The sequence below is a fragment of the Megascapheus bottae genome, chromosome 11, assembly GCF_031878675.1.
Source record: "Megascapheus bottae isolate mThoBot1 chromosome 11, mThoBot2.hap1, whole genome shotgun sequence".
Taxonomy (NCBI): Eukaryota; Metazoa; Chordata; class Mammalia; order Rodentia; family Geomyidae; genus Megascapheus; species Megascapheus bottae.
In genome coordinates, this window is record NC_143519.1 from 22,514,212 (window position 1) to 22,536,054 (window position 21,843).

At 35.4% G+C, this 21,843-nt stretch overlaps 1 protein-coding gene across 10 annotated transcripts in view; it reads left to right on the forward strand.

Moving 5' to 3' along the window:
* The window catches only part of Mycbp2 (MYC binding protein 2), a 243,921-nt gene that overhangs the window by 58,589 nt on the left and 163,489 nt on the right, over nt 1-21,843 (forward strand). For 9 of the 10 annotated variants that reach the window (XM_090342005.1, XM_090342006.1, XM_090341998.1 and 6 more), the window contains exons 15-18: nt 1,570-1,774; nt 4,941-5,086; nt 5,415-5,516; nt 16,815-16,922. In XM_090342005.1, the coding sequence (XP_090198131.1) occupies nt 1,570-1,774; nt 4,941-5,086; nt 5,415-5,516; nt 16,815-16,922 (561 nt within the window). The remainder of the gene's footprint in view (nt 1-1,569; nt 1,775-4,940; nt 5,087-5,414; nt 5,517-16,814; nt 16,923-21,843) is intronic. The other variant, XM_090342001.1, reaches the window with a different exon arrangement.

A 21,843-nucleotide genomic window follows, 5' to 3' on the forward strand; every position in this document is an offset into this window, starting at 1 on the left:
GAGTCTTGATCCTCAGGTCTCAGCCTTCTGAGTAGCTAGAGTTACAAGTGCAAGCTACCAGTGCCCGATTATTTTGCTTACTTTTACAAATTTATTTATATTGGGTCATTTAACTGTGTTATATATCTTGCATGCCTCTTTGACTCACATGGTTTCATTTGTTTCATAGGATTTCAGAATTTTGGTGTCAGCTTTTTCAGTTTTCCTTTAAGAAATCCTTGTTTTAGAAATGGCACTGCGGTTCAAGTGGTAGAGCACTATCCTTGAGCTGAAGAAGAGCTCAGGGACAGCGGGCAGGCCCAGCCCCATGATCACCAAAAAAAAAAAAAAAAGGAGAAAGAAAGAAATTTTGCATTATGTCACCAGGTTTCATTGGACTTTACTTTTTATATTAATTAGTCATTTTAAAACTTGATATTGAATTAAATGTGCAGCTTAATTTAAAGATACTGGTTGAAAGTAATGCTTTTATTGTCAAGTACAAGCAATTGTTTGGTATATATATATATATATATATATTGACATACAAAAAGATACCTTTAATTTTGAATATTTCAGTTATTATTTTGCCTTAATGTATTTATATCTTCATTTAACCTATTTATATTTATTATGTTCAATCTTTAATACATTTATACTTTAACATATTTATATCTTCTTATACAGTTTTACAGAAGTATTTGTCTATTTTTAAAACTGTTTGCCTTGGAAAGTCTCCTGAAAGTGTGTTTGCTAGATCAAGTTTTTTTTTTCTTTCATATATTTTTTATTGTATCTACTATTGTTACTAGAAGTTGAGATTAGGATATAAACAGGTTTATAGTAGTTCATTTAGTGATTCCCTGGAAAAGGTACTAAGTGCTTTCTTAGGAAATGACTGCTGAGCTGAAGTTGTGAAGACTGTACATGTTTTTTGCTTTTGTTTCTTGGTATATAAGGTAGGGAGAAGTATTTTGTAAATAAGGAAGGGTGAGGCAGAGGGAACAAGAATAAACAAAGGTCTCCCGGCATGTCAAAAAGCAGAAGAAATTCAGGTTTTCTGGAATGCAGTTTGTGTGGAGGAAATGAGATTGAAGAAAGTAGAGAGCTATATTGGGACTCTTGGTCTCTTGCTTAGGAATTTTGTGTTTTGGGGGTGCTATTTGTAAGTTGTGATAGTGTACAACAAAATTTGTGTTTTAAAAAAAGATTTGTGACAGCTGGATGTATACTAGATCGGAGAGACCCTTTGTTTAAATCATAGTTGAGAGGATTTCTTTGGTTTATTGAATGAAAGTATTGGTAGTGAGGATGGAAAGGAGGACTAGAAAGAATCAGGACAGATTAAGAAGAAGGATTGACAGCAAGGGATGTGTTTGAGAATAGCCTCCTGCTTCCTTTTTCAGAAAGGAAATAGGGAGAGCATTTATTCCCTAAATTATAGTTTGTTTTTGTTATTTTTCAACATTTCTTGGCATAGTTGTTTGTATTAGCAGTGTGTTATATATATTTTTTAAATTGAGAAACATTATTGACTTTCAGGCATGAGAATAATCTACATAAAGATTTTTACATTGACTTTCCAAATAGGATTTGGAGTTGAAAATATGGCAACAGCAATGGATGAAGACCTGGAAGAAGAAATAGATGAAAAAGATGAGAAATCCATGATGTGCCCTCCAGGCATGCATAAGTGGAAGCTGGAGCAGTGCATGGTGTGCACTGTATGTGGAGACTGCACAGGTTATGGAGCCAGCTGTGTCAGCAGCGGACGACCAGACAGAGTCCCCGGAGGGTAAGAGAAGGATTGACACTGAAAAAAATGTGCACCAGTTATTCCAGTTGTTCTACTGTGTCTTCATCATGATTATAAGTTATTTTAAACTGCCACACTGAAATTAAACCGTGGCTTCATGGTTGTTGTACCACTGTGATACACTCCGTTACTGCAATTCTTTTGTTTTCTATTACACTCACTTCTAATGCTGCATCATTTTTCTTTTTTTTTTTTTTTTTTTTTTTTTTGCCAATCCTGGGCTTGAGCTCAGGGCCTGAGCACTGTCCTTGGACTTTCTCAAGGCTAGAGCTCTACCACTTGAGCCTCAGCACCACTTCCGGCTTTTTTCTATGTATGTGGTACCGAGGAATCGAACCCGGGTCTTCATGCATGCTAGGCAAGCACTTTAACCACTACGCCAAACTCCCGGCCCAGCATCATTTTTCTTTATCTGATACATTTAAACTGTTAGTTAACTCGTGCACCTCTGTAGCTTTATTTGTATTATAGGTGTGTTTAAATCTGGGTCTCTTAGTTTTTGTTGCTCTTGAATCTCCTCCGGTAGAACTGTCAAATACCACACAGAGTAACTAGTAAATTAAAGTTAAATTAGTTAAATTTACTTGTAAATTAACTAGTAAATTAAAGTTACTGATTATAATTTTGAAAGATTTTAGATGTACTTATATTTATCCTTATTGTATGTATCCTACTAATAGACCAACCTTTTCTTAGGGCTCTGTAACATTGTCAATTTAAAGCTAGTATGTAAGTTTAGTAGACTAAAATGTGTATTTCCTCATAGGATATTAGAGTCATTTTGAATGTAGTTTTTATAACTAATAGAATGGTATGCTCTTGGTAAGGTCAGGTTTCTTGTAACTGATTTAGGAAAGAAGTTGAGGAAATTTTGTGGAGAAAAGCCCAAAGTAAGGGCAGCTACTCTCATGTTTCTATTTGTATTTGTTAACTCATGTCAAATGCTTTTCCCAAGTACTGTCTACATCTACTGCGAACTTATTCTGAGTTTACGCTTTGCATACTATAGTTAGATGATATAAAACAAGTCTTTTCTTTGACATATTAGTTTTTGTTTGTTGAATGTCTTAAAATGGTCTCCTGATGTAGCTCAGGCTGACCTTAAACTCTTAGGCTCAAATGGTGTGGAATCTTTAGTTTTCTACTTAGGAGATTTCCTCCTCTTCCTCCTCCTCTTCCTCCTCCTCTTCTTCCTCTTCCTCCTTCTCCTCCCCCTCCTCTTTTTCTTCTTCTTCCTCCTCCCTCCTCTTATTCCTTCTTCTTCCTCCTCCCTTCTCTTATTCCTTCTTTCTCCTCCTCTTCCTCCTTCATTTCCTCCACTTTGTCCTCCTCTCCCCCCATAACCCCCCCCCCCTTTCTTCTTGTATTGGAGATTGAATTCAGGCCCTAGCACTAGTTAGCAAGCCCTCTACCACTTGAACCACTTCCCCAGTTAATTTTTCAGCTATGGCCTTGTGCTTTTTTGGGGGGGAGGGGGTGGGTCATGGGGCTTGAACTCTGGACCTGGGCATTATCCCTAAGCTCTTCAGCTCAAGGCTCTGCTCTACCCCTGAACCACAGCCCCACTTCTGATTTTCTAGTGATTAATTGGAGACAAGAGTCTCATGTTCTTCAGTGCCCAGGCTGGCTTTGAACTGTTATCCTCAGATCTCAGCCTCCTAAGTAACTAGGATTACAGGCATGAGCCACTGCACTCGGCGGCCTTGTGCTTTTTGGCTGTATCTGCCCTGAACTGCAGTCTTTTTTTTTTTTTTTAAGAAAAGTTCAGTGATTTCATTTTTAAAAAATTATTCTTATAGAGTTGATATACAGAGGGGTTAGAGTTACATGAATCAGGCAATGAGTCCAACCAAAGAAATAGTCTGCATGGTTTCCTCATTTGTGGTAACTTGAATATGCCTATAACTCTACAAATAAACAACACACTGAATGACTAAAATAAATAATACTGGAAATGATAAATTATGTAGTCATTAACATATAGAGGCCAAAGGAGGCTATGCATAGGAGTGGAGGACAAAGGCTCAATAGCTATATACAAATGATCATTATGATCATTCTATGATATGAACTCCAACGAAAGAAGAGACATTCTTTAGTTGCCATTGTCGCTGTTGTTTTATTTTCCTTGTGTCTTATCTGTTTGTTTGTATTTGGGAGGGAAAGAGAGAGCACAAAAATGGTGGAAGAAGGATGAGTAAATACAACTGATACTCACTAGACACTGTGGAAAATGAACTGCGTATGTCATGAATGGGGATGGGAGGGAAAGCCTAGGAAAGAACCATGGAAGGGGAGACATGGTTAAAAAAGAATTGTACTTATGAGATCTTATTATCTGTGAACAGAGATGCTTTTGCTTCTTCTACATTTAATTTCTTTTTCTTTTTTTTTGGTTGGTCATGGAACTTGAACTCTGGGCCTGTGCATTGTCCCTGAGCTCTTCAGCTCAAGGCCACTGCCTTACCTCTTGAGCCACAATGCCATTTCAGATTTTCTGGTGATTAATTGGAGATAAGAGTCTCACAACTTTTTGGTGGCTGGCTTTGAACCTTGATCCTCAGATCTTAGCCTCCTGAGTAGCTAAGGGTTACAGGCGTGAGCGACCCTGCCCAGGTCTTTTATTTCTTTTTTTAAGATTTTTAATTTTTAAAATTTTAATTTATTTTTTTTTCCAGTCCTGGGCTTGAGCTCAGGGCCTAAGCAAGGCTAGAGTTCTACCATTTGAGCCATAGCACTACTTTTGTTTTTTTCTATGTATGTGGTACCGAGGAATCAAACCCAGGTCTTCGTGCATGCTAGGCAAGCAGTTTGCCACTAGGCTAAACTCCTGGGCCCTCTTTCATTTCTTTTTCTTTCTTAATTGCTCTGGAAAGATTTTTCAGGCAGTATTGTGATAGTTTTCCTCTGTTCTTAGTTGACTGAGTTTGTATTAGAATCATGAATTGATACTGAGTTTTTTCAGATGCTTTTCTAAATTGAATTCTGTCAATGTTGAAACACCCATTAGAAACTCTTGCTTTTAATTTTTCATTTATACATCATTTTCTTTAAAATTACTTGCAGAAGTTACAGAGAAGTATTTTTTTAAGGAAAACTTAGAAACCTTTCAGTTAAGCTTAATTTTTTGTTTGTTTTTAAATAGGATCTGTGGTTGTGGTTCTGGGGAATCTGGCTGTGCTGTGTGTGGGTGCTGTAAGGCTTGTGCAAGAGAGTTGGATGGTCAAGAGGCAAGACAAAGAGGGATTCTTGATGCAGTGAAAGAAATGATCCCTTTAGATCTTCTTTTAGGTAATTTAATTCTTTTATTTTCTTCATCTTGGTAATTCTGGTAGTATAAACAATTTCTATTAGCTACTTGTTACAAATTGAGGTATATATGAGTATATGTAGTATTACTACTTTTTTATCTGACGATATAACCTTTATTAAGGGATTTCTAAGAATTCTTGCAATAAGTAAAAAAATAATTTTGCATAGTATTTATGCCAGCTTTTACTTTCTAATATTTTGCATAGTTGTAGCTATTAATGTATAATTACACTAGCACTATGTTATATGTTATGTAACATTGAACACATTCTTGTTACTATTACTATTATTTTGGTCAATCATCTAGCTGTCCCAGTACCTGGGGTTAATATTGAAGAACACCTTCAGTTACGGCAAGAAGAAAAACGACAGCGTGTAATCAGAAGACACAGATTAGAAGAAGGAAGAGGTAAGATTTAATTACAAAAAAGAGTAAAGGAATACCTAGAGACCAGTGAAAACTTTGTAGAGTAGGCTGATTTAGGTAGAATTGTTAAATAACATTCTGGTAATTTCTGAAAACAGCATAAAAATATTTGGTGCACTTATAATTGTACTAATAATATATATTTAAATCACTACTGTATTTATGGCATTTGTTAACCCATGTTATAATTATGCCCTATGTCAAGTCTATCAGCAATGGTAGTTTTATAAAAATAAATTCTAGAATTTATCCTTCACCCAGACACTGGACTCTATTATTTGACAATGGAATCAAATACAATTTAATGTAGTTTTTTCATTCTGTTTTGTTTCATTCTGTTCATGCTCTTGTCATTTGGGCATAACCCACCATGTTTCCTCTTAGCCCAGTGCATAACTGATATTTATGCATTGCTATCTTTTTTCCTTTTTTTTTTTTTTGTCCCTTGTGGTACTTGAACTCTGGGTCTCAGCCGTCCCTAAGCTCTTCAGCTCAAGCTACCATCCTATTCCTTGAGCCACAGCACTGCTTCCAGTTATTTGGTGGTTAACTAGAGATAAGACTCTCACGGACTTTCATGCCCAGGCTGGCTTTGAACCATCATCCTCAAATCTCAGCCTCCTGAGTAGCTAGGATTATAGGCATGAGCCCAGCCCACTGTTATCTTTTATGAAAACAAATGCTACTTTTTATAAAAGAATAAGTTGGGAATTCTGCCGGATTTATTTGGAGAGATGGAATTATTGGCTATCATATCCTTATTGCTTTTGGTAGTTTTTCTTTTTTTGCCTGAAAATTGATTAAAACTGGCTATATTTAATTATTTCAATAAACATTCAATAGACAGATATTGATGTTATATTACTAAAGTAGTTGTAAAGAGTTTTCTTTTTTTGTTTCTTTCTATTTTTTTTTGCCAGTCCTGGGGCTTGACCTCAAGGCCTGGGTAGTCTCCTAGGACTTTCTCAAGGCAAGAGCTCTACCACTTGTGCCACAGCACCACTTCCATATATATGTGGTACCAAGGAATTGAACCCAGGTCTTTGTGCATGCTTGGGAAACACTTTTTTTTAAAAAAATTTTATCTTTTGTTGCTTATAAGGCTTGAACTTCGGGCATGAGCCCTGTCTCAGAGATCTTCAGCTCAAAGCAAGTGCTCCACCACCCATTACAGAATTTTCTTTGTAGGAATAAAATTGTCACAGAGATCTGTGATTTTGTTCTTGTTAGGCAAGATCTTGATATTGAATTTAATACTTGTTAGTGGTATGATAGTTAATATATAAGCCTATTAATATATAACCATCATTATGCATTTTGCCTAGTTATTTTAATGAAAAGGTAGTAGGTAGTGAAATATATAATAATGTACTGGTAAATATATTTTTATTAAGTTTAAATTGTTTACCACATGTTTACATAGATTTATTTTTTAAAAAGTCATCTAATAAGCAATGCTGATTGATCCAAAATACTTTCTATTGTTTGGCTTTGCTTATATAAAGTCATTACCTTCAAAATGTTTTAATGAAATTAATGTAAATGTTATTAAATATATGGGGAAATTGAACATTAAATGTATTTTTGGAGGAAAGTATATATGTTTTATGTCTTTACAACATTTTTTTCTTAAGGTTATAGTATGTCTTTACTAGCTATTTTTTCATACTTTGGAAATATTAAGAGAGTCATATGAATTGACCTATGAAACCCAACAATTTATTAACTTTAAACCAAAGTATACAGCAAATCTTTATGATGACATCTAAATTTACTAGGTGCTATATATCTTGGTATTCTTTACCTTTCTTACAAACAATAAAACAGTCAAGCAAAAAAATCCTGCTCAACTTCATTGGAAGTAAACAGTGAGTTCTATTTTGGTAATTCAAAAGTTGGAGAATAGATATTCTTTTTTCATTTATTTTAAATATTATTATTGACTTAGAAAACACAATGACATAGAATATAACCATCTAAACATTATAAAACTTTTACTGGTTTAATATTTAAAGGATTATAGGGTTGGGAATATGGCTCAATGGTGGAGTGCTTGCTAGAAAATACGAAGCTCTGAGTTAAAAACCCAGTACTTTCAATTCCAATTATTTTATATGATTTTTACTAATAAAATAGACTCGGTTCTAGGCAGTTGGTAAATGTGTGGACAAGTTTTTTTTCCCCACAGTCTTGAATATATAGGCATTTCATTTTGACTATTGGTGTTCAAAATTTTTGTTGCATTTTTTGTTTCATTGAACTTTTTTTCATATGTACATATGTTCTTTCATATATATAATCCTATCTATACATGTATTACAATATATATTATATATAATATCCTGTTTAGTGTTTCCTAAAATACAATATATGGAAAATCCCTTTTTTGGTGCACTAGGATCTTCATTGTGGACCTTGGTTATGTCAGTTCTTTGCATGCTACTGACATTTATGCATTTGGAGCTGTACCCTCTTGTGTAAGGTTGCCTAAGTTACCACAAAATCCTGTAAAGGATGTATATTTTATTAGTTAACATAGCACATTGTAAAGTGCTTTGTATTTTGTTTTAGAAAAATATTTTAGAGTTTTAAATATGATCTGTTACTATATATCTGCTTTAAATTTTCTTTTCAGTAATACTGTTCTTTAAACTCAGGGCCTTGTACTTATGTGCGAGCATTCTACTACTTCAGCCATGCCCTCACCCCTTTTTATGCTAGGTTTTTTTATTTTATTTTTTACCAGTTCTGAGCTTTGAACTCAGCACCTGAGAATTGTCCCGACTTTTTCAATGCTAGAGCTCTACCACTTGGGCCATAGCACCACTTTTTCCCTGTATGTGGTACCAAGGTATCAAACCTGGGTCTTCATGCATGTTAGCTAGGCAAGCACTCTACGACTAGACCAATCTCCCACCCTTTTTTGCTAGTTTTGATTTGGTCTTTTCCTTCTTACTTTTTCTTTTTTAAAAACCAATCCTGGGGCTTGAAGTCAGGGCCTGAGGGCTTTCCCAGGGCGAGAGCTCTACCACTTGAGCAACAGCACCATTTCCAAATTATTCTATCTATGTGGTACTGAGGAATCGAATGAGGGTCTTCGTGCATGCTAGGCATGCACTCTACCACTAGGCCAAAATCCCAGTCCCATCCTTTTCCTTCTTGTCATTGTGCTAAATGAGGTTAGTAGTGTAGTAGTTATACTTCAATATCTTCCTTCATTAAGATATAAACACTAACGATGATAAATTAGTGCTGAACTCAAATCATGTGTGGATATCTACACATAGAAAAATAGGTGCATATTTGTAAAAATAAATTAGTATTACATATATATTTATTTACAATACCTGTTTCTCATTTTACCATATAACATAAAATATAAGGTATCTTAATAAATAGTATGTACCATATGCCACTCAGTAGCTAAATGACTTTGTACCACTATTTATGCAACCATCATTTTGTTGCTAAACATTCAGGCTATTTTTAGGTTTTTGGTTGGATTTCCTGTAATAACTATCACTGAATTTGTGGCTTTGCATAATCTTGGTTTCGAAGGCTGTACTAGAGACAAAGTGTGGATCAAAGACTGGGTATGTTAAAATTTGTAGACATTTGACATTGTTTTTTAAGTACAGGAATTTATAGCCATAAAATTAAAGTATGAGAGTTGTATTTTCCTCTGGCATCATTTGTATTATTCTTGGTCTTTCAAAGTGTTTTTCTTATTGTTAGTTTAAGTGGCATAAAAGTTTCTCATGTAAAAATGCCTACTAATTCATACTTTAATCATTGTATATTTTTCCATTGAATATAAATAGTATGGTTTTCCATTTTTCCCTTTTTATTTTGCTATAATGAAGAATAGTTATCTGGATGACATAGTACACTATTGTAATCTTATTACTTGGGAAACAAAGACAGAAGGACAGTGAATATGAGGCTAGCTGTGGCTATTTAGTGAATTCTGGACCAGCTATAGTTATAAAGAAAATCATATCTTCCTTGTCATCCTCCTGCCAATGTTGTATTTGATAGTAAACATGTTGGAGCTAAAATATTAATACTTTTTTTGAGTTTTATTTTTTCATATATTTTTATTGTAATTAACAGAAGGGTTACATGATATTTGCCAGATAGAAGGTGCATTAATTCACATAGATTGATACCCTTTCTCATGACTTGGTCCCCATTTCCCTCCCCCCCAACACACCCCTCATCTTGTTTTCCCCCCTTCCCTATACAATTTCAAATAACCAAATACAAATACATCCAATATATCAGATAACAAAGTGAGATACTGTAATAATATGAGTTAACCAAGGCACAGCAAAAGAGATGAGAGATAGCATAGTACATGAAGGACATCAATCACTCATTATATGGCTTTTGTTTCTATATCCTAGAGGTCCTTTCATTTAGCGTCATACTATATGGCCTTATGTATCTAGGTTTTGCTCTAGTGCAAATCTCTGCTAGGAGAGCCCAAGGCTTCTACTGATTATGACAAATGAGGGAAAACATTGAGCCTAAGTTCCTTTGAGTCTAGCTTACTTCACTTAATATGATTTTTTTCTAAGTCTTTCCATTTCTTTACAAATGGGGCAATGTCATTCTTTCTGATAGCAGCATAGAATTCCATTGTGTACAAATACCACATCTTGTTGATCCACTCATCAACTGAGGGACATCTAGGTTGGTTCCATATCTTTGCTATGGTAAATAGTGCTGCAATGAATATTGTTGTGCTTGTGGATGATTGGGTAAATGCCAAGTAGTGGAATTGCTGGGTCATAGGGGAGCTCTATGTTTAGTCTTTTGAGGAACTGCCATACTGCTTTCCATAGTGGTTGAACGAGTTTGCACTCCCATCAACAGTCTAGTAGTGATCCTTCCTGGCCACATCCCCACCAGCATCTGTTGTTATTAGTTTTCTTGATCCTGGCCATTCTAACTGGAGTGAGGTGGAATCTTAGAGTTGTTTTGATTTGCATTTCTTTTATGACCAGAGATGTTGAGCATTTCTTCATGTGTGTATAGGCCATTTTTGTTTCTTCTTCAGAGAAGACTCTAAGTCTTTGGCCAATCTTTTAATGGGATGGTTGTTACTTTGGAGATTAGTTTTGGAGTGATTCAATTTTTTTGAGCTGTTGATATATTTTAGATATGAGGCCTTTGTCTGTTGTATGGTTGGTGAAGATCTCCCATTCTGTAGGCTTCCTAATTAATTTACTAGCAGTGTCCTTTGCCATACAAGAGCTCTGCACTTTAATGCAATCCCATTTATCCAGCCTGTCTCGATTTGCTATGATTCTTAGTCCTTATTAAGAAAGTTTCAACCTGTGCTAAGGAGACCTAGTGTATCTCCTATTCCTTCTTGTAAAGTTTTCAGTGTGTCGGCTTTTACCTCCAGGTCTTTGATCCATTTGGAGTTAATTCTAGTACAGGGTGACAAAGAAGGATCCAACTTTAGTTTTCTGCAGGTGCTTAACCAGTTCTGCCAGCACCACTTGTTAAAGAGGCTGTCTTTCTTCCATTCTGTTTTTGTTGTTGTTGTTGTTGTTGTTGTTGTTGTTTTTTGGGTTTTTTTTTTGGCTCCCTTGTCAAAGATTAGGTGGCCATAGGTCTGTGGTTTAATATTTGGGTCCTCAGTTCTATTCCATTGGTCTTCAGGCCTGTTCTTGTGCCAGTACCAAGCTGTTTTGATAATTATAGTTCTGTAATAGAGTCTAAAGTTTGGTATTGAAATTCCTCCTGTGCTGTTCTTTCTGCTAAGAAGTGTTTTTGCTATATGGGGTCTTTTATTATTCCATATGAAATTTTGGACTGCATCTTCTATTTCTTTAAAGAATGACATTGGCATATTTATGGGTATGGCATTGAAGTTGTAGATAACCCTTGGCAAGATTGCCATTTTCATGATGTTAATTCTTCCAATCCAGGAGCATGGGAGGTTTTTCCATTTCCTCAGTTCTGCTTTAATTTCCTTTTTCCGGGTTTAAAGTTTTCATCAAAAAGGTCCTTTACATTCTTAGTTAAGCTAATTCCTAGGTACTTTATTTTCTTTGAGGCTATTGTGAAAGGAGTTGCTTTCCTGATTGTTGCCTCATTCCTCTCACTGTTGGCATAGAAGAAAGCAGTTGATTTTTTAGGGTTAATTTTATACCCTGGTACCTTGCCAAAGTTTTGAATCAGCTCAAGCAGCTTGGGAGTGGAGTCTATAGGATTCTTTAAATACAGAATCCTGTCATCTGCAAAGAGGGAATGTTTCACTTCCTCTTTTCCTGTTAGGATCCCCTTTATGCTTGCTTCTTGCCTTATTGCTCTGGCTTGGAATTCTAATACTATGTTAAAGAGGAATGGAGAGAGTGGGCATCCTTGTCTCATTCCTGATTTTAGAGGGGATGGCTTTAGCTTTTCACCATTAAGTATAATACTAGCTGTGGGTTTATGATACACAGCCTTTGTTATACTGAGGATTGTTCTATGGATTCCTAGTTTCTCCAGAGCTTTTAACATAAAGGGGTGTTAGATCTTGTCAAATGCCTTTTCTGCATCTATTGAGTCAATCATGTGATTTTTGTTTTTGCTCCTGTTGATGTGTTGAATTTTATTAGTTGATTTGCATATGTTGAACAAGCTTTGTCTCCCTGTGATGAATCCTATTTGATCACAATGTGTAATTTTTTTGATGAGTTGTTGTAGATAGTTCGCCAGTATTTTGTTGAGAAGTTTTGCATCGATGTTCATCAAAGAAACGGCCTATAGTTCTCTTTCTTTGATGAATCTCTGTCTGGTTTGGGGATGAGGGTTATACTGGCTTCATAGAATGAGTTTGGTAAAGAGCCTTCATTTTCAATTTCGTTGAAGAGCTTGAGGAGTATTGGTGTGAGCTCTACTTTGAGGACCTTATAGAATTCAGCTGTGAATCCATCTGGCCCTGGGCTTTTCTTAGGTGGAAGGTCTCTTATTGCCATTTCTATTGCAGTGTTTGAAATCGGCCTGTTTAGTTTGCTTAGTTCTTCTTGGTTCAATGTGGGTATGTTAATATTGGCTAGGAGTTCATCCATTTTTTCCAGATTATTTTTGAGTTTTCTTTAGCATGCATTGCAGAGGTGCCATTACTGGCTCTAAGATTTTTTTTTTCCAGTCCTTGGCCTTGAACTCAGGGCCTGAGCACTGTCCTTGGGCTTTCTCAAGGCTAGAGCTCTACCACTTGAGCCACAGCACCACTTCCATCTTTTTTGTGTGTATATGGTACTGAAGAATCAAACCTGGGTCCTTGTGCATGCTTGACAAACACTCTACCACTTGGCCAAACTCTTGGTCCCCTAAGATATTCTTTAATGTCTCAAAAGGTATCAACAGTAACTTACTTTACACTGCCATCAATTCTATATCTTCTTACCTGCCTGCGATAGCTCCACATAGTATATTGCCTATATGTGAATGATGGGTACTTTAAATATGTAAATTTGATCATTTTATACCTGTTTTTTTGGGGGGGGGCAGTCCTGGGTCTTGAATTCAAAGCCTGAGCACTGTCGCTGAGCCTCTCTGTTCTTCAAGCTAGTGCTCTGTCACTTGAGCCATAGCTTCACTTCTGGCCTTTTCTGTTTATGTGATATTGAGCAAGCAAACTCAGGGCTTCATTTCATGTATGCTAGGCAAGCACTCTACCCGTAAACCACCTTCCCAAACATATGCCTGTTTTATTTAGTTTTCTCTATGGGAATAATAAACCAAGTTGTGTTCAGTTAAGCTTCTTAATTTCTTAATAATTCTTAAATATATTTACTTTTCAGAATCTCACTAACATACAGTCAAAGCCTTCATAGTTTCATCCTTAGTTGGGAATAAATCCTCCCTCTCCCAATTTGACTGTGTGCTAGTAGTTTATGTTTGCTTACCATCTGTTTCCAGCACATAGTGTGGTGTCTGAATTACAGTGTGTCTTTGTTGATTAGTTGAAAACAATTTGTGGATTTGTCATCATTTCCCAAATGAAGATTTATGGTATTAAAAGATTGTACTTATCTGTGTGTGTGTGTGTGTGTGTGTGTGTGTGTGTGTGTGTGTGTGTGTGTTTGAATTCAGGCTCTTACACTTCCTGGGCAAATCTGTTACCAACTGAGAAATGTATATCTCCAGTTTTTAGTTATATTCTCATGTTGGTTCTTGGACTTCTGACCTGGGCCAGCGTAATATGCAATCACCCTACTTTAAGCTGCCCTCATAGCTGGAATGAGAGGGATACACTATCATACTCATTCTTTTTTCTTTAAGATGTGGGGGAGGGGGTCACATTAATTTTTTTGCCCTAGCTAGCCTCAAATTACAATTCTGCCAAATTATACCTAATAAATAGTATTACAAACAGTACTTTGGTTTGTACCTCCCCAAACTAATTTTTCAGCACTTTTGTTCCACATCTTATACTGCCTTTTATTTTGATTGTGTCTTTTAAAATAACTATATAATTATTTTTTCATTTTCATGTGCTTTAAGTCTGCTTTCTTTGAACTGGAATTCCCTCTCTTCTTTCTCTCTTGTTAAATGTTTTTCATTCTTTGAAACCTTTCTCACCCAATTTGGTTTGGAGACTTTATCCTTCTTGTCACAGATCTCCTTTGTAACAATGTTTTGCTTTTATTGCTATTTTCCCTAGTAGGCTGAAATCCTGTGTTTTTATCTTTCTATCTATGATATATCATGCCTATTCCATAAAAAGTTTAAAATATTTGATTGATGGGCACTGTTGTTTCATTCTGAATATCCTAACTATTCATGGTGATGAGATCTAAATGATCAATATTCAAAGCCAGCCCAGGCAGAAAAGCTGAGCTGGGGGCATGACCCAAGTGGTAGAGTATCAGCTTTGAGCAAGAAAGCTGAGTAAATGGGGACAAAAACATGAGATGGGGTATTAATGTGTGAGAACTAATGCACCTACTGTCTGGCGAATATAACTGTAACCATACATTACAATAAAAAAGTGAAAAAAAAAAGAAAGCTGAGTAATCATGAGAACCTGAGATTAAACACTGGTATTGACAGAAAAAGGTTTAGCTAATATGTAAATTATTTAACTTTATTCATAAAACACATTGTTTTGCTGGGTGATGGTGGCTATGCCTGTAATCCTAGCCATTCAAGAGTGTGAGATCTGAGGATCAGGGGTTGAAGCCAGCCAGGGCAGGAAATTCTTGAGATTCTTGTCTCCCATAATGTACTCAAAAAAACCAGAATGGTGCTGTGCCTCAAGTGGTAGAGTGCTTGCCTTGACAAAAGAAGCTCAGGGACAGTGCCTTGGCCCAGAGTTCAAGCCCCAGAACCAACAAAAAACAAAAACAAAAAAAGCACACAAAAAACCAAAGAGGCAAACAAACTGTTTTTTTTTTATTTAATCCATGGTATACAACCATATTTTTTAATTTGACTTGACCTGTTAATTATTAGGCATGTATGTCCATGGGCTGTCTATATTTATAGATTGAATTTATTGAAAAGCTAATTAGTAATATGGATATATATATTATGAGGACAAATATCTGAATCTGACCCAGAACTCAGAAAAGTGTAATAAAATTTGTAACTTTTGAATACTATTATGTAGTTGGAAAGTAGTAATTTCTATTTTCTGTTAAAAGTAAGTGTATTGGAAAATCATGCATGTTGAGGACATAAGACATAATCACATTTGAAATCATCAACTTTCCAGAAAGGGAGCTCAACTTATGTAATGTGATATTAAACCATTGCCACATTATTGCTGGGAAATAATTACAAGTGTTTAATTAAACATATTTTATGCATTGCCTTTGGCATTTCATAGGATTGGTGCTAGCTGTATTTTCTGACAGTATTTAGCAGTTGAAATAATGTTTCCTGTGCCTATCTTTTTATAATAAATGAAGGATAATTTATTTAATCTATTCTTTGTTATAGGAAATTACTTTCAATTTGTTCCATTATTAGGCAAATTTCTTAAAATGAAGAGTAGCATGAAGTCATTTTAAGACTAGCATTATTAAAATATTATTTGTATGGCTTATAACTCCTTTTTTAGTTCTGGTAATGTTTTAAAATTGGGAAGCTTTTCTTTTCTTTCTTTTTCTTTTTTAGTTTTGGTCCTGGGGTTTGAACTCAGGGCCTAGACACTCCCCATGAGTTTTTTGTTGTTTGTTTGTTTATTTATTTATTTATTTTTGCTCAAGACTAGCACTGTACCACTTAAGTTACCACAGCCCTACTTCTGACTTTTTGGTGATTAATTGGAGATCAGAGTCTCACAGACTTTCCTATCCTGGCTGGCTTTACATCACAGTCCTCAGATCTCAGCCTCTGAGTAGGATTATAGGCATGAGCCACCTGTGTCCTGCTGAAAGTATTTTTGAATTTTTTGAAAGTCAAGAAATTATTGTTTTGTTCTATAAGAAAATAATGAAAAACTCAGTGTATACTCAGTTTTATTTTTCTTCTTCAGCTAATTATTAATGAGGACAAATGATTTCGAATGTATTAAAATGAATGTGGCTGCTGGTTTTCCTTAAGTGATATACAAGTGATAATGGGTACAGTGTGGGGATATGTTTTATGTACAGGTGTGCATAATGTCTCTTTAGGAAGAAAACTTTAGTGAGAGACCATTAGTGTCCCTGATGTGCTAGTTGAGGTAGTTGCTGTTTCTACCATTAGTGGTAAGCTCAGGCTATCCTTGCTTCTACATATACATTCAGCAACTCCCACATGTGAAGTATCTTAGTTCTGTTTTTGATCGTCTGTTTTTCTCATAAAAAGTCTTTCATAATATATAGAAAAGTCAGTAATTTGGGGGGTTTTGTGTGTGTATAAAGATTGATGTAGAACTGGGAAATATCTGGGAGATCTTATGAATATTTAATTTAAAATTAGTTGAGTTTTAGTATATCAATAGAAAAGGTAGTTGCTTTCAATGAATATCTGACAGTAAATTTTAAATATAATATTGAAAATATTTTAAGATAATTTATTTTGATGAAATTTTGTGATTATCATTTGCTACTATTAGTAGTCACTCACTTTTGTAAGAATAAAAATGGAATATGTGCTTTACTAACTCGGTTGAAGATACTACCTGTGTGTGGAATTTGGGGGGTTAGGGGTGGAGTTGGGGAATTGGGAGACAAGTATGTCCAAAAACATTAAATTTCATGCGTCTAGTTTGAATTAATTTTTGTTCATTACAGTGTTTTTCATTTGTGAGCTTTTCTATGCACATACCAAAATGTGTCTCCTCAGGCCCCCTTGTATTTGCTGGTCCTATTTTTATGAACCATCGAGAACAGGCTCTAGCCAGACTCAGATCCCATCCAGCACAGCTAAAGCATAAACGGGACAAGCACAAAGGTATTTGGTCTTCCTTATCCACCAGGCGGGATGCTCTCCCAATTGCTTCCACTCATTTGAAGTTGTCTCTGAGAAAATGCACAAATCTGATTTCTTCTGCTTTGCTTCTGTCATTATTCCATAGCCTGAGGAGAAAGGATTGAAAGTGGTACTGTTTGTTTCTGACTCTCATGCTTCTTTTTCCTTCTTTCTTTGTATTGACTTTAACAATGTAGGAGGATATTCTTGCCTTCTATTTCTTTTGTTACCTGCCTGTCCTTACATGGCTATGATATAGCATCTTTTGGTCATTTAGAAATGTTGTTCTGTTTTAGAATTAACAAAATTACTAAGTGCAATATATAAAGATAAGACTGCCATTTGTTTCTCTACTGCTCTAATAAGATTTACAACATACAAATACATAAATATTTGAAATTTACACATTAAATACAGGTAGCTACAAAGAAAGAGTAAGACAGATCTGCATGTGTTCTCAGAATTGATCCGTAGTAAACATACTTATTGAAGAACTAGAACCAATTTCTGCATTGTTCTTTAAGGTCTTCAGAGATCTGACTAATTGAAAATCCCCCTCTTCCTCCCCCCCACCCCCAGGATAGCGCTCTGCCACTTGAGCCACAGTGCCACTTCCGGCTTTTTCTGAGCATGTGGTACCAAGGAATAGAACTAGGGCTTGGTGCATGCTAGGCAAGCACTCTATCACTAGGCTATGTTCCCAGCCTCTAATTTTAAATATTTCTAAGGCATGCTAATTTTTTGTAAAAATAGCAGATGTGGTCAGCCGACATTAAGAAAGAATGTAATACAAAACATTTTAAATTTATGTATGTCATTACTTAAATTCTTTTGTTTGAACCCAAGGCTTTTCATTGGCTAATCTAATTTACAGATGCAATTTTTTCAAATGCCTAGGCAATAATAAACCCCAACAAACAGAAAAGGAAGTTCTAAAGGCATTCATGTAGACAAATTAATTTTTATTTTTTCGTTTGCTAGAAAACATGCACTCTAAACTTCAAAAAAGAAAGAAAGAAAAAAAGAAAGTCTTTTGTGGGGTCGCGAGTTTGACCTAGTTGGTAGAGTGATTGCCTAGCATACATGAAGACCTGGGTTCAGTTCCTCGGTACCACATATACACAGAAAAAGCTGGAAATGGTGCTGTGGCTCAAGTGGTAGAGCTCTAGCATTGAGAAAGCCCAAGGGCAGTGCTCAGGTCCTGAGTTCAAGCCCCAGGACTGGGGTGTGGGTGGGGAATCCTTTAGTAAGTTCTTGGCATAATTAAAACTTAAGATGAATTCTGCAGAAATAAAGCTTGAAAGTGTTTTAAATGTGACATAGGCTGGGCATCAAGGCCCATGCCTGTAATCCCAGCTACTGAGAAGGGTAACATTTAGCAGGCTAAGTTTAGAAGTTTAAGGCTAGCAAAAGTTAGTGAGACCTCATTTGAACCCAAAAGCCTGATATGATAGCATGCCTGCTATCTGAGTTATTCAGGTATGTAGGTAGGATAATCCCAGTCCAAGGACAATAGCTTAATACAACTAATGTAAACAAAAGTCTATGAGTTTGACTAGCAAGTGCAAGGCTCTTAATTTAAACTTCACAAATAAATAATAAACAAAAACAAATAAATGAGATATAATTAACAATGTATGTTTTACTTACTGATTTTAAAAATATGGGCCGGGAGTTTGGCCTAGTGGTAGAGTGTTTGCCTAGCATTCATGAAGACCCAGGTTTGATTCCTCGGTACCACATACATAGAAAAAAGCCAGAAGTGGTGCTGAGGCTCAGATGATAGCGCTCTAGCCTTGAGAAAGTCCAAGGACAGTGCTCAGGCCCAGGACTGGCAAAAAAAAAAAAAAAATTACAAATACTTAAATCTGAGTAACAGAATTTAAATATAGTATGTTAGCTTATTAGGTATTGTTGGAATCTCTTATGTCTATGCCATTATTAAAAGAGATATTCTCAATGTGTTTTTCCCTCACTTATACAGAAATTTATAATATTCTCATTTTAATGAAACAGTTGAAAAATTTTGCATCTAAAGGTCAAGCATCTTTATTTCTTCTTTTTTTAAAGTGATGCACTAATTGAAGACTAAGATGATAAATTTAAAGATTATATTCAATGTGCTTAGTTACTAATGATAGGAAATAATAAATAAGCTACAAGCTACTCTTACCTCAACTTTTGTTTTTTTACCAGGTTACATTTGTGTGAACCTTTTTTAATAGATCATTTATTGAAAATTAATTATATATTTTGTTTATTATATATTCCCCTTATCTTTTTTTGATTTTATAAAATTAGAATCTAGGGCTGTGTGTGTGTGTTGTTTACATACATACCCAAATGCACATTTTTATATACACACTGTAATACACTGTAAATAATATCAAATGTGTGCTATTTACATGAAACATTAACTTATCACTCACTATTCCTTACCACCCACTAACCTTTTACATTCACTATCCTGTTATTGATTCTTCTCTCCATTCACTGCTTTTACTACATATTTTCATTTTCCTTTCACTATACTAACAGATATTTTCTGTCATACATTTAATTATATTGTTGGTACAAATTGTAGAATATAAGCTAAAACTTTCTAGAAAGTAATATATTTCAGGTGCTAAGAAATAGGAATTTAGTATTAACAGTGATTTCTAGGTAGAAAGTTGAAGGACTTTAGTTGATTGGAAAGGAATCTGAAAGTTGTAAAATGGCAAAATTTGACGAGAGGCAACATAGAATATTTAAAGCTGATCAATAAGTAGAATGTAGAATTCCATCTGGCATTAAATGAGTTTTTGTTGTTGTAGTTTGTGAGACATAGGGCTTGAACTTTGGGCCTGGGAGCTGTCCCTGAGCTCTTCAGCTCAAGGCTACTTACCCTAACCCTGGGGCCACAGCACCACTTCTGGTTTTCTAGTGGTTAATTGGAGATGAGAGTCTCAGGGACTTTAGTGCTCAGGCTGGCTTTGATCCTCGATCCTCAGATCTCAACCTCCTGAGTAGCTAGGATTACAAGCCTGAGCCACTGTGCTCCGCTAAAATGTCGATCATAAACTGTGATTCTAACAGAACTGAAACATACACTCAGCTATTCAGTGTCATACATCCAAAGATTTCAATATAGTGCACATCGTATGGAACACCTGGATTATTCTAGAAATAGTCCTGAAATCTGTTTTAAATGGATTAATGTGTAATTCAGGAGGAATGCCACTAAACATTTGGATATATTTTGAACCTTTTTGGTGTTTGGAAATTGCATGGTATAATGGAAATGGGGCCTTTCAAGTGGAATTCAGCTTAATTCTAAATTTCTAATTTACTGGAACGTCATGACTATTCATAATTTCTAGGCCCCTCTGGGTATCCTTATTTTTAAAGTAAAATGATATTTCCTAACTTGCTTTGAAAATTAAAATTGATATTATACACTATATAATCTTTACATATAGAAATCCATGAGGGCCAGGAGCATAGCCTGGTGGTAGAATGCTTGGCTAGCATGCATGAAGCCCTGGGTTCCATTCCTCAGTACCACATACTCAGAAAAAACGATCTGGTGCTGTGGTTCAAGTGGCAGAGCACTATCCTTGAGCAAAAGTGTCCAAGGACAGTGCCCAGGCGCTGAGTTCAAGCCCCCGGACTGGCAAAAAGAAATAATCCATAAGTAATAGCTTTAATTAAATTATTTTTTTTCTTTTAGAATTCTCCTATAGGCACAAAATTTGGTTCATTACATATGTAATTATTTTTGCACAATATTTCAAGTGCAAACTATTTAGTGATAAAAGATGCATGAACTTTATTTATATTCAAGCTCCAAAAATTTGATCTGTCATTTATATGTTTAGCTGGCTAGCCTATAAATAACTTATTTAACCCTTTAACCTCTTAGTAAATGGCAAACCACCTGTAATAATTAGATTTCTTTGTTGATTAGAGAAAGCAGCAATAGTGAATATTAATTGTGCATTTTTCAAACTCATTTTCACTTAATCCTCCTAAGTACCTCATGTTGTATACATCATTGTGTTTTTTTCATGTGAGGGACAGCTAAGACATTCTGGGTCTAGTTGTTATACCTCTAGCCAATTTGTAGAGGAGATTTCCAGTCCAAGCCCTTTGGTTCCTTAAGCACTTATCTATTGTGGCATTAAAGTTTTATAGCATTTAGCATGGGGGAAGTACTTAGCAGATTGCATCTCTGTTGCTTTCTTTTTTGTTCCAGATACTTACTATGTGCTTTGGTCTTTTTTTTTTTTTTTCTGGTTTGAAAACTAAGATTACTCCCCAAGTAGTTTCTCATGTTAATCATTCTGAAGCCGGGCACAGTGGCTCATGTCTATTCAGGAAGCTGAGATTTGAGGATCACAGTTCAAAGCCAGTCCTGGCACTAAAAAGTCCATGAGACTCTTATCTCCAATTAATCACCAGAAAACTGGAAGTGGCACTGTGACTCAAAGGGTAGGACTTAAGCTGAAGAAACAGTGCCAAGAACCAGAGTTCAAGTCTCATGACTGACAAAACAAACAAAAAAAATTCTTTAGATGCTAATCTTACTTTTGTATATGTGCACAAGTACGTGTAAACAGTACAGAGTATTTTATATACATTCCCGTTAAAATTTCTAACATATATATATGAACATATATTAGTGGAAATATGTTTGTTTATACTTTAGTAGCCAAATATACTACTATTCAGACATGAGTGTTTTTCCTCCAACTTGAGGAAACGTGAACTTCAGCAGGATTAATCTTGGTGAATTTGACTTGCTGATTCTTGAATTACACTATTTTTTGTTCCTTATTAATAAGTACTTTTTTCCCTAACAAATTTTTATATATTTCTGAATCAGCAGAATTGGGTATGGTTTACACATCCAATCACACAC